This window comes from Antechinus flavipes, chromosome X (genome assembly GCF_016432865.1).
Source record: "Antechinus flavipes isolate AdamAnt ecotype Samford, QLD, Australia chromosome X, AdamAnt_v2, whole genome shotgun sequence".
NCBI classification, from domain to species: domain Eukaryota; kingdom Metazoa; phylum Chordata; class Mammalia; order Dasyuromorphia; family Dasyuridae; genus Antechinus; species Antechinus flavipes.
Window position 1 is genome coordinate 81,281,893 of NC_067404.1, and position 17,074 is coordinate 81,298,966.

Here is a 17,074-nt window from a genome sequence, read left to right on the forward strand (position 1 = left end):
TGGAAGGGCGTGACCCCCTCCTTCTAAGATAGCACAGTGATGATGAAAGGGTGGCCAGGTCAGTTTGGGGGTTGAAGTGGGGCAGACCAGAAGTTGAGTGCGATGCTTTGGAAAGCATATGACCAGCTAGACTTTGTGATCCAGTGATTCCACAGAAAACTCCTGGGTCTCCACAAAAATATTCACACCCACCCCGTTTCTAGGGACTCTGAATTAGGAGCACTCTTCTGGTCAGCCTCTCGAGACGAAAAGAAATTAGAGTCTTCACAGAATATGGTGGCGCCACCCAACTGGTAATAAACGTGCGCTGCCAAGGTAATATGGAAAGCCTTCTCTAGGCTGGGTTTAAATGGAAGTCCCAGGGCAAGAGCCGGCAAGACAGCGTGAGCAGGATGTGCCTTTTTGTAAAGAAATTAGGCCGGGGCAGCTAGGTAACACAGTGGATTGAGCACCAGCCCTGAAGTCAGGAGGACCTGAGTTCAAATTTGATCTCGGGGCAAGTCACTTAACCCCAATCACCTCAGCAAAAAAAAAAAAGAAAAAAGAAAAGAAAAAGAAAAGAAAAAAGGCAAAGCCAGAGATAGTAACACAACTTTTGGATGCTTTGGAATGGAAGGGGTTTGGGGCCTTCTCAATCTCACTGCATTCTAAGGGTTTGTATAAAATGTTACCCCTTCATTTTATGCCTTTGCTTTTTTGTTGATGATTCCCAGTAAAACAACTAAAGTTCAGACATAGGAACCCCTCCATTTTCTTTACCTCCTTGGAACCGATCAGTCGTCGGGTCTCCTTGGGTCTCCCTGCTGTGTCTCCTCTTGGCAACATCTCACCAATAGCTGAGTTTCAGCTCTTCTCACCCCCTCCCCACGTAGATCACGGAAATAATTTCAAGCCTCGTTTCCCCAATACCGCGGCTTTGTACAGACTGCTTCTCGTTTGCTGGGTAATGCTGACTTTTGGATGCGGGCTTCTCGTGAGGTGGATTTGTTTTCCTCCTCCCGTGCACGTCCCGGTGCTGGGGACACGGCCACGTCCCAAATTTTTGTTGATCCGTTAAGAAGCCAACTAGCGTGGACGTGTATGTTTCCTCCTTTTCTGCAGAGTTCATGTCATACAATGGAGGAGAGACGAATGTTCCAAATAAGATGATGGACTTCTTAGAGGAGCCTATCCCCGGAGTGGGGACCTATGAAGATTTCAATACCATTGACTGGGTGAGGGAGAAATCCAGAGACCGCGACAGGCACCGAGAGGTAAGGCAAGGGTGGTCGGTCGTGGCCAAAGATGTCCAATGGGAAGAAACAAAAGTTTGAACCTGTTTTTCCCCCTCCTAGGATTTGAGTGCTCTGGCCTCCCTTAGCTCTCATAACCTCCAGATGAGAGGCCAGGAAGAGTATCAATTATCCTTCAGTTCTTTTTCATGATAGAATGCCCGCTCTGTGAAATCTCCAAGTTTGGCTCTGAGTTCATGTTTTCTTTGTCGTGTGAGTGTGGGTGTGGATGTTTTGGGAGGGTGGAATTGGCTCTGAATCATTCATATGTGATGTTGCCTCTTGCTGTGGGACGTACGTGACTGATGTGGATGCCTGGGGTCTGGGGAGCTGACTATATGACAGTGGAATGGATGGAGCAGAGGGAGCTTTGAAAGCCCCCATCCCTAGTGTCACTAGGCTACCCTGGGTGCAGCTTCTGGGGGCTTTGGTGGGCTTTCAGGTCTTGCTTCAGCTTCTTCAGAGATGATACTGGAACAGTGAATTTTCACGGTTCTTGAAAACGTTAACGTTTGCAGATAGCTTCCCGAAGAAAGGGCAAACCATAATTTGTTACTACGCTACTAGCAATCCGTAACGTATTTTATGAATGATTGGAATAATTACGAATAATTATGTTGAATTGGAATTAAGTATGTCCTTTAAACATTTTTCAAAATTAGATATTTTTCTGGAGGGTGCTATGTATCTCAGGTCGATCACTTGTTTTTATTTTGTTTTTTTTTTTTAAGAATTTCCTTGAATTGGGACAGCTAAGTGGTGTAGTGGATAGAACACCAGCCCTGAAGTCAGGAGAACCTGAATTCAAATCTGGTCTCAGACACTTAATACTTCCTAGCTGTGTGACCCTGGGCAAGTCACTTAACCCCAATTGCCTCAGAGGGAAAAATTAATTTCCTTGAATTGGTGGAAGGAACCTCAGCTAATGGCATCTAATAAAAACCTTCCCAGGTTCTCCTCCTTGGCTCCTAGACTGGCAATGTCCTTCCCTTTTGAAATAACGGTTGCAGTGCTGATATATTCCCCCAGCTCCCAAACCTTGAGAATTAGGATGGTTTCTTTTCTAAAATGTCCATCTTCTCCAGCCCTCTGCGCAGTGGAGGTGCTTCAGAGATGTCTGTGCACATATCCCTAAAGGAATGGCCTTATCAATGTCCCAGCTTTGTGGACATCCACCTTGGGTTTGAAGGCCCCTGAGCACGTGGCCCACCGAGTGGAATTGTGCCCTAGGAGCAGCTTTCCATAGAGCAAATGGAACTTTGTCTTTCCTGTGGATGATTTTCCTATTCGCTGTTCAGTAGTCATTAATAAAAAACTCCAGCACGTTTGTCTGGGGATCAAGGAACAATGGACTGACTTTACAAGCATCAAAGACCATTCAGAGACCATAGTTCTTTTTGTGATTGTCAGAGCATATGCTCAGCCTCCCCATTTTAGGACTGGCTTTCTCACTGACAAATGATGTCAGCAATCTAACGTTCCAAATTACGCCGGGCCTTGTTTTTATAACTTCTGATTTTCCAAATGATTGGAAATAATTGGCTTGCATTTGTGGTGTTGCTCAAAGTCTTAAGAGTTTTAAGTGCCTGGACTCACAGATCAACTCGAGCAAGAGGAAACCTGGCACAAATTGTGCCAGATTGTGTTCTTTTTAAAAGTATTATTTAGTTTTAATATTTCCTTTTCAAATTTTGAGTGTGTATCCTAAAGAGATCAAAGGACAAGAACGTATAAGTACAAAATATTATTAGTAGCTCTAAAAGAATTCGAAATTGAGAGGATGGCTCATTAATTGGGGAATGGCTGAACAAGTTGTGACATATGATTGTGATAAGAAATGATGAGGGAGCTGATTTCCAAAAACCATGACAAGACCTATAGAAACTGATGCAAAGTGAAATGAGAACTGGGAGATCCTATGTGCACAGTAACATCAATGTTGTAATGATGATCAACTATGAAAGACGTGACTACTCTGATCAATACAGTGACCCGAGACAGTTCCAGGGACTCGTGATGAAAAAAGTGCTATGGACCTCCAGAGAGAGAACTGATGAACTTTGAATGGAAATTAAAGTATAATTTTCCCCATTCTATCTCTTCCTTCCTCCTCCCAGTGTATCTTTCTTTTTGCCCCTTCATTTTATTGGATAGAAGATCATTTCAACATAATTCACTCACACCGGTGCCTTCTATCTATGTCGAGAGATACACTGCCTTAATAATGATAAGGTTCTCAGGCTCTTAGTATCATCTTCCCATGTAGGGATGTAAACAGTTTAACTTTATTGGGCCCCTTATGATATTCTCTTATGTTTACCTTTTTTTATTTTGATTTTTTATATCATAGTATTTTATTTTTTCCCCAGATACATAACAAGAAAATTTTTAGCATTCATTTTTTAAAATAATATTTTGAGCTCCAAAGTTCTTCCCTCTCTCCTTCTTCTGAAAAAGGTAGGCAAGTTTGATCTAACTTATACATGTGTTATCATGTAAAACACATTTCCGTATTAGTCACAGTGAGAGAATAAACTCATCAAAAAGGGGGGAAAAATGAGAAAATAAAGTGAGAGAGAAAAATATGCTTCAATCTTGTTTTTAAGAGTCTTATGGATAGCATTTTCTTTACTAAATCCTTTGTTCTTGTGTTAGATCTCTTTGTTGCTAAGAAGAGCAGAGTCAGTCATAGTTGATCATCACACGGTTTTGCTGATACTGTGTACAATGTTTTCCTTTTTCTGCTCATTTCACTTTGCTTCAGTACAAGTCTTTCCAGGTTTCTGAAATCCACCTGTTCATCATTTCTTATTGCACCAGTAGTATTCCATTATATTTGTATACCACAGCTTATTCAGCCATTCCCCAGTTGATGTGTATCCTCTCATTTTCCAGTATATTGCTGCCACAAAAAGAGATGCTAGAAATATGTTCGCACATGTGGATCCTTTTCCCTTTTTTTAATGATCTCTCTGGAATACAGACCTAGTAGTGGTATTGGTGGGTCAAAGGGTATGCACAGTTTGGTTGGGCACAGTTCCAAATTGCTCTTGAGAATGGTTGGATCAGTTCACAACTCTACCAACAATGCATTAGTGTCCCAGTTTTCCCACATTCTCTCCAACATTTATCATTTTCCTTTTTTATCATCTTGGACAAATCTGAAATGTGTGAGTTGGTATCTCAGAGTTGTTTAAATTTGCATTTCTCTCATCAGAAGTGTTTTAGAGCACTTCTTCTATACTTATAGATGGCTTTGGTTTCTTTATCTGAAAAGTATCTGTTCATGTCTTTTGACCATTTTATCTATTGGGAAATGGCTTGTGTTTTACAACTTTGGCACAGTTCTCTACATATTTGAGAAATGAGATCTTCATCAAAGACACTTGCTGTAAAGACTTTCCCAGATTTCTGCTTTCCTTCTGGTAGCATTGCTTTTGTTTGTACAAAAGCTTTTTAATTTAATATAATCAAAGCTATCTCTTTTGTATTTTATAATGCTCTCTATCTCTTGTTTGATCAAGAATTCCCATAGGTCCGACAGTAGACTATTCCTTGCTCTTCTGATTTGCTAATGTTTATCTCTTTATACTTCTCTTGAGTCCTCTATTTGAAAGTCACATTTTCTCTTCAGCTCTGATCTTTCATCAGAAATCCTTGAAACTCCATCGATTTCATTAAATAGCCATTCTCTACCCCACACCCCGAGGATTATGCTTAGTTTTGATGAGTAGGTTATTCTTGGTTATAATCTTAACTCCTTTGCTTTTTGGACTATCATGTTCTAAGCCTTCTGTTCCTTTAAGTGAAAGCTGTTAATCCCATATGAGTCTAATTGTGGCTCCATGGTATTTGAATTTTTTCTTTCTGGATGCTTGTAATACGTTCTCCTTGACATGGGAACACTGAAATTTGAACACTATAATATTCCCGGGAGTTTTTATTTTGGGATGTAAATCAGGAGGTGATTGGTGGATTCTTTCAATTTCTATTTTTATCTTCTGGATCTAAAATATCGGGGCAGTTTTCCCTGATAGTTTCTTGAAATATGATGTCTAGGCTCCTTCTTTGGTTGTGGCTTTCAGGCAGTCCAGTAGTTCTTAAATTCCCTCTCCTTGAGCCAGCTTCCAGGTTAGTTGTTTTTCCAATGAGATAGTCATATTTTCTTCTATTCTTTCATTCTTTTGCTTTCTTGTTTCATGGTGTCTCATGGAATCATTAGCTCACATTTGTCCAGTCTTAATTTGTAAGAAATTATTTTCTTCATTGAGTGTATTTTCTTTTTTGCTGAACTATTCTGCTTTGTAAGGAGTTTTGTTCTTCAGTGAATTTTTGTGCCTCTTTTACTGTTAAGTTAATTCTGTTCTTTTAAGATGTTATTTTCTTCAGTGTTTTTTCCCCTCTTTTACCAAATTGTTAATTCTGTTTTCTTTTTAAATTTAATTTAATTTTTTGAATAGGCAGATGAGATTTTTTGCTTCTTGTTACCCAACCTTAAATCACTAATTTGGGTATTGCTTCAGACAAACGGAGACCTGGAAAAGACCTTATAAGGAATATAAATTTCTTGACTTTGAGCTCTGGAAACCAGGTCTTGATAAAGCCTTTGGGATTCAAATGGAGCTTCTTGACTATGCCTTAAACTGAAATCACTCTGACTCTCATTGATTGGCCAATAATGGGCCCCAGTCTGTTTCTGTTCTGGCAAGAAACCCTGAGAGTCTTTCCCTCCCAAACTGGGTTGTTGTTAGTTGTTTGGGATTTTGGTGGTTTTTGTTTGTTTGTGTTTTTTTGTTTTTGAGTAAGTAAAAGTAAAAGAGGTCTTTTTTTTTTTTAACCTCATTTCTTACCTAGTCAGTCATTGAATGTGTGTTACCTCAGCCAGACTAAGACCTGAGAAAAACCTTAGTTTAAAGAGGTCCTCCTCTGCATCTGGGACCATCTAATGTGATTCTTTGTTCAAAATTGTTTTTGTTCCATTTTCTTCTTAGTTAAAAGGGCTGGAGCATAATCTATTATGCTTTGACTAAAGTGAAAAAAGCAGAAATATCAATCCCGATCTCAGATCAAGCAAAAGCAAAAATAGATCTAATTAAAAGAGATCAGGAAGTGTGTGGGTCAGAAATGGTGAGGGATCACCATTTTAATAAAAAAAAGCTGGAGAGATCTCTAGAAGCAAAGCAAAGTTTATTATCTGTTCTCCAAGAATCGAGTGCCCCACCCATGGAGCAGACAATGGAAGGGAGGCAGCACTAGTGGGCAGGGTCAACACTTTTAATCCCTAACGCAAATACCCCCTCCCATCTCTGACCCTCATCCTTATTGGTTGAAGATTTTGCATTCTAAATACGGGAACTACCCAAGAATTTGAACTTGACCAATAAGTACATGGTTGCCCATATTTGACTGAAACAGAAAGACACTGATGTCATAGGAGGATAACAAGGGGACTTAAATATGCTCTTAGGAGGATAGCAGGGAGGGGACTTAAGTATGCCCTTGACTTAATGAAAGTCCTTCAGGCCTACTCAAACTTTGAAATAGATGAAGCCTTAGTCGATTTTCACAACTGTCTTGAAAGATCTCACCTCATCTCATTCAGAAGGAAACTACCTTTGCTTCTTAGTTTGTCTTGTTCTTTCCTGACACCATAGTTTTTTACAGTCAATTTTTATATTGTTTGCTCATTTTCCCAGCCTATTTCTTGGCTTTGAACTTTATGTTAAAGTTGAGCTCTACTTAGTTAGAGATAGGAAGGTACTCTCCCAAGTTTCAGGGGATTTTTTGGTGCTGCTATTTTCAGAGCTTGTTCTAGGAGTCTGCCTGCAAGTTATTGGTGCTTCCAAGGTGATGTGATCCTGGGAGAGGTATCTCAAATTGTGTTCTTAACAGCCATTGAAGCAGTGTTTTAGATGGTATCATTTATATTATAGTGCTTCCAGCCTATCTCTAGCCACTTTAGGACTTGGGTTGGTTTTTGTAAAAGACCAATTAATGCTTAAAACCACACAGACCTTTATTATGGTTCATTTCTTGAACTCTCAAGGGAAGAGTTATGGCCTAACATGAGCCTTCTGAGGAAGGGCTAACTAAGGATGTAAGCGGGGAAGGTATTTCTTGGTCTGTGAGATTTCAGAAAAGGGAAGAAGTGGAGTCTGGGTAGGAGGCAGGGGCATGGCAAGAGCAGAAAGAGCCTGCTTCCAAATTGAGAGGTTGGGGCTTTCCTTGCTCAATCTTCTTCTTCATAAAAAGATGGGGATGGGGGGAGGTGTGAGTCAGAGAGGAAAAAGTAAGATAGGGAGAGATCAGTAACTGAGCTGATGAAATTCATGGGCATTGAGGGATCAGGATGGGTTGTGACAGAGGTCAGGGACATCAGAAAGTGGGACTATTCCACTGAATCCCTATTTGACAGGTACTTTGTTACTTCTGGTGTAGCTTCCAATTTCTGGGGGAAATTGGGGATTTAAAATGTAACTTTTGTGTTAAGTCTAACTCTCTTTCCAGGAGATAATAAAATGCTTTGTTTTTGAATGAATGTATGACAGAAAGACAAGTGAGTGAGTGTGTCAGACCCTCTTAGTGTGTAATCTGTGCTGTGCAATATTTCTCTGCAGATCACCAATAAAAGCAAAGAGTCTACCTGGGCCCTAATTCACCGTGTGAGTGATGCCTTTTCGGGCTGGCTGCTGATGTTGCTTATTGGGCTCTTGGCAGGTATGGCCAATCTTCCCATCATGCTGAAGGTCTGAGTGCAGTTGAAGACAACTTAGCGAGACAAAATGGCTCTAAGTTCACTAGCTGCGCAGGCAGGGCCATTCCTGGTGAGGAAGGTGGGGCAGAGCTGGGAGCGCTCCTCAGTACCATAGCTGTATAGCACAGACCCTCAGCAGAGCAGATTTAGGAGCATGTCCCAAGGCTATGAGATTGAAACCATCACTCTCACCTGGCTCTTGGCAGATTGATCCAGGAGCCAGGGTGTTCATTTCTCCATTTACAAGGGCAGATAAGGATGGCCCGCTCCAGAACGTCTGAGCTCACGATGATCGCTCTGGTCTGGAGTTTGAGGGCAGGCTGAAGACGTGGAATGTTGGAGTTGGGTGGGTTCAAGGTGGATGTGGAAGTTAGTGAGGAAGCAAGTGTTGGAAGGTGATGGTGACCCAGGTGCAAAAGCAGCCCCAGCTAAGCGAGCAGATGGAGGGCACCTGATTCCATGTGGAAGGCTGGTCATCTCTGGCATCACTTTCATGTATCTGATGGTATGAATAAGGTACCAAGAGAAGGACAGCAGCAGTCACTCATTTTTTAAAGTCTAAAGGTCAGGAGAGGTCAGGATGAGAGTCAGAAGGAACACAGACAAATAGGATGGCTCTGGTGTGCAGGGCGCCCTAAGACTTTTGGGTTACCCTGTATGTTTTAGAGAAAAAAGGATCAAAGTGTACATGCTTGGAGGATTGTTTCAGCTATATGGGGAAATGCCTGTGTTTGCTGATGTTTGTCAAGTTCCGAGCAGCAGAAAAAATTGTTTTAAATCGAGTGAGATATATCTGCGTTTAGACTTTGGGTTCCTCGCCCCTTTTCCTTCTGTAAATAAACCTGGTCCTACTGATCAAGGAAGCTGATATCTGAGCTTAGCCTTGCCCTCCATCAGGTTCACTTGCTGGCTTGATAGACATCTCTGCTCATTGGATGACAGACTTGAAGGAAGGCGTGTGCTTGAGGGGCTTCTGGTTTAACCATGAACATTGCTGCTGGAACTCGGAACAAGTCACCTTTGAAGACAGAGACAAATGTCTCGAGTGGAACACCTGGTCCGAGCTGATCATCGGCAAGTCCGAGGTAGGGAGCGGCCAACAGAGCCGGCTCTTCTTTGCCACTTGTTGACGGTAACACCAGATCACGTGGGTGGCATCTGCAGCCCTTGTGGAGAAAAGGGCCCAGCTGAGACTTCGCTTGCATTTTAATAGCAGTGTTGCCGTCTCTATTTCCCCCAAGTAATTTTAGCCAAACTCACCCATGGCCACTAGCAGTGGGCCGAGAGCTGGCTTTTTATCATTCTCCCAGCCATTATGTTGCCAAGTTTTATGAAGGAGAGAGTTTCCTCCCAGTCCTTTACCTTTCCTTTACTACTTCAAATGAGATCACATCTGGGGCATCTAGATGATGCGGTGGTTAGAGCACTGGCCCTGGAGTCAAGAGGACCTGAGTTCAAATCCTGCTGAGGACATTTAACATTTGCTAGCTCTGTGACCCCAGGCAGGTCACTTAAGCCCAATTGCGCGCCCCCCCCCCCCCACACAAACATTGAGATCACATTTATAGAGTACTTAGCACATGTCTAGCACATAGTAGGCAGTTACAAAGTGCTTGTTCTCTCCTCCACCTCCTAGTGTGAGCCGAAATGCCCTCACCACTGGATTGCAGTAGTTTCCTAAGCTATCTCCTTACCTAAAACTGGCTTCAGCACCAACAAATTCACAGGTCTGGGCCAAACCCAGGAAATCACGCCAGCATCCACATAGGTTTCTCAGGATTCAGAATTGCTTCTGTTGCAGAATAGGTTCCTTTCCTACCTCCCTGCAGTGGTAGCAACTGCTGACACATGGCTGAAATCAGCTCTCCCCCCCTCCACTAGAGTGGGGATGCTTTCTTTGCTAATAACAACTGGGCTCCCTCTCGGCACCCCCAGCCCATGTTCTTAAGTGGAAACGCCCTAAGAGGCCCTCCAGGGCTCTCAAGCCTGGTTAGCTCTTGTTCACTGACAGCCCAAGTTGTTTTTACTGTAATAAAACATCTTGTTTTCAGTGGCAAGCTAATGGTTTCACCAAATGAGCTGACAGTGTGTTTCTGCACTCGTCTCTTGAACTCTGGAAGGGCTGTCTCTTGAGGGTTCATGTAAATCCTGTCTCCTTCGTGACCTTTCCCGAAAACCATTTTTCTAAATAGTTTCATGCCTGATTGAGACAACCTCATCCAAGCCTTAGCCTTCTCTCTCTCTCTCTCTCTCTCTCTCTCTCTCTCTCTCTCTCTCTCTCTCTCTCTCTTCTCATCTCATCTCTCTCTCTTGGTCTCTGTCTCTCTCTTATTCCCTCTGTCTTTTGTTCTCGGTCTCCTCTGTCTCTCATTCTCATTCTCTGTCATGCGTGTTTGTGTTCCAGGGAGCCTTTGCCTACATCCTCAATTATTTCATGTACGTCCTGTGGGCCCTCCTCTTCGCCCTTCTGGCCGTCTCCCTCGTCCGAGTGTTTGCACCCTATGCCTGTGGCTCTGGAATCCCTGAGGTGAGTGCCGCTCAGAGGTGGGAGAAATTGTCCATCCCTGGCAAACGGTCCCCAACACCTAGAAAACAATTGCAGTCCCCAGCCTGGAAACAGCTACAGGCCTTTTCTCAGAGAAGCCATGGCGCAGTTCCCAGGCCAGCTCCTGGGGGCCCATGTAATCCAAAGTCTACACAGTGCAGTGTGTACAGCTCTTTGCTAGGATCCTGAAGGGAGAATTTGGGGCTGCCAGAGACCCCGGCAGTCCCTTTGTCCAAGTCCCTTGTTCGTCAGAGGAGGGAGGGAGGGAAGGAAGGAATGGAGGCCTGGAGAGGGCAAGGGTACATACACACAGCACAGGCCAGGAACAGACTCCAGTTCTTTCTGATACACTGTGCTGGTTATGAGATTCTGGCAAAGTCCACCGTGTCTGAAGGCCTGAGAAACTAGAATCAGTTGTTCTCTAAGACACAGGCATTTTATTAGAATTGTGGTTCTCCTTGTGTGATATATCATCAACCCTCTCTAACCTATGTTCATGGAGTGGCTGCTAACACACAAACGGTCCATCTTGAAACTGAAGGAAAATTTTCTAGCCTTTCTCCCCAGTAGCTCGGCCTTCCAGATTCTGTTTTGCTCAAAATAAGGCTGCCTTCCTTGACTAAGCCCAAACCGATAGAATTCTTTGGTCCCAAAAAGGCCAAGGGAAATCGAGGTCGGCCGGGGCATTTGCTTTTGGGACTCTCCACACAGCTAATCTGACAGTTGGATTCGATGTACAATTGATGTCATAGAGAACCAGTTCCAATTAAACTGTATTTTTCATTCTCCTTCTGTTCAGAATACCCCGTAATTCTAGTGGGATTGGGATAACAAAGCATGTTGTTTCAAAACAGCCTCCACCCACTGCAGCAAAGTGCAGTTGGGCCCCACCTTACAGATTGATTCTCTTCCCCCAACATTGACTGCTTAGAATGGCCCCTGCGAAGTATTTGCCACAGCAGGGGATCGGTCCTTACCCATCAGCTCCCCTAGGCCCTTGAGGATCGGGGAAAGCTATCATCACCTTGTTGATAGGTTTCTTGCCCCACCCACTTGGCCTGGCCACCATGCAACCACAAGAATATGGGAGTCTGGGAACTTATTGGAGGAGCCTTGGGGAGTGCTTCAAGGTTCTTGTTGCTTATCCAATGGTGGCCCAGAGAATATGCAACCTTTCTTGTGCTTGGACTCACAGATCAAGACAATTCTGAGCGGTTTCATTATTCGAGGCTATTTGGGAAAGTGGACACTGATCATTAAAACTATCACTCTGGTGCTGGCGGTATCATCTGGCTTGAGCCTGGGCAAAGAAGGCCCCCTCGTCCATGTTGCGTGCTGCTGTGGAAACATCCTGTGCCACTGTTTCACCAAGTACAGGAAAAACGAAGCCAAGCGCCGAGAGGTAAAGAAATAACAAAAGGGCCAAGTCTCAGATGGCCTTCACGGGCTTCGCCCCCGTGGACCAACCTGGGGGCCGGCTGCTGCCCTTGGAGGGCCTTGTATGGGAAAAGGAAGGAGCTTCCTCAGTGGTGTTCCAGAGGGCAGCCCAAGGAAGGGAATTTTAAAAACGGGAGTTGGCTCTGCCTGTGGAGGTCGCAATCTGCTTTGGGTAACAGGAAGTGCTCGAGGCAGTTGTCTGTTGGGTGGGATTCCTGCAGGAGGCGCACAGCTGGACTAGAGGAGTTCGTTCTCAGGTCCCCGCCAACCGAGTCAAAGATGGAATGATGGCTGACTCAGTTTGTCATCCGAACTTAGCATGTCTCCATAGCTTTTCTCCAGGATGGGGGGGGGGGGGTAATTGGGGGTAGTGTGATCAACTACAAGGGGGTTTTAAGGCATTGCTTAGTTCCTGCCACTGGGAATAGTAGTGTGTATGGTTCTTTGGATGCTAGAAAGGAAATGACCTAAAAGCAAAAAAGGCTGAGAAAGGGAAGAGGCCATCGGAGAAGGCCAGAGTCGTGGAGAGTTGATTTGAGCTGGATAATCCTTCTCGAGGGGAGGGGAGGGCTGGGCATGCTTTCACAAACTATTCAAGTAATATCAATGAAATGGGGGGGGGGGGGGAAGAGACAGAGACTCCAGTCTTCTAATTCTGTCATCTAGGCACAAGCAGAAAAGGCTAATCAATGTTGCACGTGCCAGCCTTTTTAAAACTCGAAGGCAGCCATCTCCTGATCCCCCAGAATGCCTCCTGTCTCTGATCTCAAGTTTACATCCTTGCCTCATGTGGGATGGTCTGAAGGCCTTTCTGCTTTTTCTTTCTTTTCCCTTTGTTAATTATAAATTTAAACATCACCAAACATGGACATTTCAGTATAAAAAAAGAACAGAAATGGAGGATTGCACATGAAACTGAGAAATACGTTAATAGTTCTTTTAAAATATATACATATATATGTATATATTATATTTAATCTGATAGAAATAAAGCTTCCCTGCTTATCCACATCCCCATTTGGACTTCCTTCTGCTCTTTTTGATGCATTTAAAAAAATGTTTCCTCAACACTTTTTTCTTTCCTTCTGTGTTTTTTTATTCCTTCAAAATCACTACCTACCAGCTCCCCTGTTCTCACCCACATACTCGGCTCCTGGCCAAGAGAGGATCCTTGGCGTTTTTTCTCTCTAACACTCTGTCAGTGTCTTTCACAAAATGGGATGCCCAGGACCAATCATGAGACTCCACATGTAGCCTGACCAGGGAAGAATTCAGAAGGCCTCTCGCCTCCATTGCTTTTCAGTGCAGCATGACATAGTGGGTAGAGTACCAGACCAGGGTCAGGAAGAGCTAAATTCAGAACTCGCTTTTGACACTTATTAGTTCTATGGCAAGTCACTCCACCTCCTCCCGAACACCAGAGATGGTAATATTTGTACTTGTCCCTACCTCGTGGAATTATCAGGAGACTCAAATGAGATGATCCTGTATGTCAAATGCCCTATGTACTTTAAGGTGTTATTATTATTGCTGTTCTTGTTATTCCTACTGCCACCAAAGATCACATTGACTTTTGGGGCCACTGTTTTCACTCTGCTTGCAGCACACAACCACCCCCAGTTTTTTCTTTAAGAAATTTGTTTTATTCATTAACTCTCCTTCCTACTGCCCCGTGTTGATTGAACACTTTTTTTTTATTATTATTATAACTTTTTATTTACAAGATATATGCATGAGTAATTTTACAGCACTGACAATTGCCAAACCTTTTGTTCCAATTTTTCCCCTCCCTCCCCCCACCCTCTCCCCCAGATGGCAGGTTGACCAATACATGTAAAAATTAAATACAAAATATGTATACATGTCCTAACAGCTATTTTGCTGTACAAAAAGAGTCAGACTTTGAAATAGTGTACAATTAGCCTGTGAAGGAAATCAAAAATGCAGGCGGGCAAAAACAGAGGGATTGGGAATTCTATGTAGTGGTTCATAGTCATCTCCCAGAGTTCTTTCGCTGGGTGTAGCTGTGAACCCTTTTTTTTTTTTTAAATGAAAAAGAAAATCCTCATAAAAACATGCTGATCTAGACAAATAAATAATTCTCCCCACTGGCCACATGTAAAAATGTCCATCTCCTCTCACCCTACCCCTACCCCTTCTTGCAGGCTTGATCTTCAGCCCTCCCGGCTTATGTTTCTCACTGCCTTCATCCCAGTTCTGAAGTCTCTCAAAATTGTTTTTCTTTGTAATGTTAGAATTGTAGAAGTCATTCTCATATTGCTCATTTTACTGTATCAGTTTATAGATGTCTTCTCTGTTGCCTCTAAAGTTGCCATTTCATGATTTCTTCTAAGACTCTAATATTCTCCTGCATTCATATGCCACAACTTGTTCAGTCATTCTCCAGTAGGTAGGCTCTCCTTTTTTGTGGTTGAGCTGTCTCAGTCGCATGCGACTATTCTTGACTCTATCTGGAGTTTTCCTGGTAGAGATACTGGAGTGTTTTGCCATTTCCTTCTCCAGATCATTTGACAGATGAGGAAGCTGAGGCAAACACGGTTTAGTGACTTGTCCAGAGTCACACAACTAAAAAGTGTCTGAAGTCAGATCTTGCAAACTCCCAGCCTGACAGCTCTCTCCATTGCAATGCTAACTAGCTGCCCCAGGCCCTCCTTTAGTTTCCATTTTTGTGCTGCTGTAAACATCTTTGTGCATATGGATCCTTTTCTTCTTCCTTTGATCTCTCCTGGATATGGATGTAGTATATTCACTGAGTTAGAATATGCACATTTACTAGCTTTGGGGGCTTAGAACCAGTTCTCTTTTCAGAGTGACTGGAGTTTACAATTCTGCCAACAGTCTATTCAAGGGTCTGTATTCCACACCTTCTTCAGCACTTGTCATTTTCCAGATTTGCCAATTTGAGGGCTGTAAGGTTATTTTGATAATGTATATATGATTTAATAAACTACTCTATTATTTAAATTTAGATTAAATTTTATCAAACTTAATGCAATTAATCATTTTAATTTACATTTATTTAATTATTAACAATTTGGAGAATTTTTTCAACTGGGTATCGGTAACTAGGAGTTTTTCCTTTGAAAACTTCCTGTTCATCTATCTATTGGCAAATGGCTCTTTTAGAAATTTGAATCAGTTCCTTTTATATCTTGGAAATGAGAACCTGATCAGAGGAACTTATTTTCCCAGTTACCTGCTTCTCTTCTAATTTTAACTGCATTAAAAGTTGTGCAAAACCTTTAATTTTATATAATCAAAAATCATTTTATCTTGTGTGATCATCTCGACTGCTTATTTAGTCAGAAACTTTCCCCTCTCCCTAAATCCAACAGTAATTTCTTCCTTGGTGCTTAAATTTATCTATTTGGAGCTCACTACCCCAATAATTTTCCAATTAACTGCTCTATTTTCTTCCCTCCTCTAGTATTTATGAAGTTGATTATGAAGTGAATAGAAATAAATATAATCTTAGTATACTCAGCCCAACATTTCAGTCCCTTGAGATGATTTTGGATCCTGATCCTGGCATCTGGTGTGTTAACTGTTCCTCCCAGTTGTGTGTCATCTGCAAATTTGTAAAGCTGGCCATCCATGCTTTAATTCCTAGTCATAGATGGAAAGGTTTTCGGGGGGGGGGGGGAGGGTGGCGAACTGAGAGTTCTGGGACTCCTAACTGGACACTTCCTTTCAAGTTGACTTGGAACCTTGGTTTCCCATACCCTCCAAAGAGATGACTGTGTGTCTCCTTTCATTTTCTTTCAAAAAGAATCAAGTGGGGGGCAGCTTGGTGGCAGAGTAGATAGAGCACCAGCCCTGAAGTCAGGAGGACCTGAGTTTAAATCTGGCCTCAGACACTTAACACTTCTTAGCTGTGTGACACTGGGCAAATCACTTAACCCCAATTGCCTCAGCAAAAAAAAAAAAAAAAAAAAAAAAAAAAAAAGAATCAAGTGGTTGTGACATCTTTGGTATGTTTTGAGGTTTGCCAAGACCTCGTACACGCATTTTTTCATCTGTGCCTCCTAACTACCCTTTGAGGAAGATTCTGAAGCGTTCATTCTTGTCCTTTTCCAATTTTACAACTCAAGAAAATAAGGCTGAAATGGTCAAGTGATGTGGTCACATGGCTACTAAGTCGTCAAAATGGGATTCTGAAAATGGACCCCTCAGCATCAAGCTCGGCGCTCTTGCCAGAACAACATCTTGCTGTCTGCTCACATTATATTGTATTTGGATCATAGATGGCTTTAGAACTGTTGGTGGGGGTTGGTATAATATTGATGATCTGTTCCCCTCTTCCACCGAATTACCATCTTCTTTTTCAGCATCTTGGGTTTATCAAACACTAGGCCTTTATAGACATTTGCTTTGAAATGTGGCTTTCACTCATCTGTTCTGCCTTGTCTTTTCTCCAGTGTCGTGATAATTGTGATCATTCCTACTATAGAGTAGGATCTTATGTCAGACCGTACCATTCCTCCATCCTTATTTTTTCATTCTTTTCATTGCTTTTCTTTTCCTTATGTTCTTCCATACGACTTTATTTTTCATTGCTGTTCTTTACCTTATGTTCTTCCATATGAATTTTATTTTTATTAAGTTGTATGAAACATCCCATTGATATTGCTTTTAATCTCTAAATTAATTCGGATAGAACTGTCAAACTTTACTGTGTTAATGCCTCCTAAGCATGAATATTAACTACTTCTCCGATTATTTAGTTCTTTCTTTATTTCCATAACAATTGTTTATAGCTGTAGTTATAGAAGTCCTATGTATGGCACGGTACATTAATTCCCAGATACTTAATACATTGCCTCATTTTAAGTGGTTTTTCTCTCCATTTTTCCTCCTTTACATTATATGTACAAGTATTGACTATTTTGTAGATCGTTTTATATCCCACTATTTTGTAGAAGTCATATATTCTCTTGATTGATGGTTTTTTTGGCAGATTTTCTAAATAAACCATTGCATCACCCATAAGTAGAGATATGTTAGTCTCTTCTGATTCACTGTTTATTCTTTCATTTCTTTTTACTT

At 42.2% G+C, this 17,074-nt stretch overlaps 1 protein-coding gene across 2 annotated transcripts in view; it reads left to right on the forward strand.

Moving 5' to 3' along the window:
* CLCN5 (chloride voltage-gated channel 5) overlaps positions 1-17,074 on the forward strand; it is a 98,294-nt gene that overhangs the window by 72,954 nt on the left and 8,266 nt on the right. For both annotated transcript variants that reach the window (XM_051968675.1, XM_051968676.1), the window contains 5 exons: positions 1,102-1,253; positions 7,889-7,988; positions 8,923-9,110; positions 10,430-10,552; positions 11,766-11,972. In XM_051968675.1, coding sequence (XP_051824635.1) covers positions 1,102-1,253; positions 7,889-7,988; positions 8,923-9,110; positions 10,430-10,552; positions 11,766-11,972 — 770 coding nt within the window. The remainder of the gene's footprint in view (positions 1-1,101; positions 1,254-7,888; positions 7,989-8,922; positions 9,111-10,429; positions 10,553-11,765; positions 11,973-17,074) is intronic.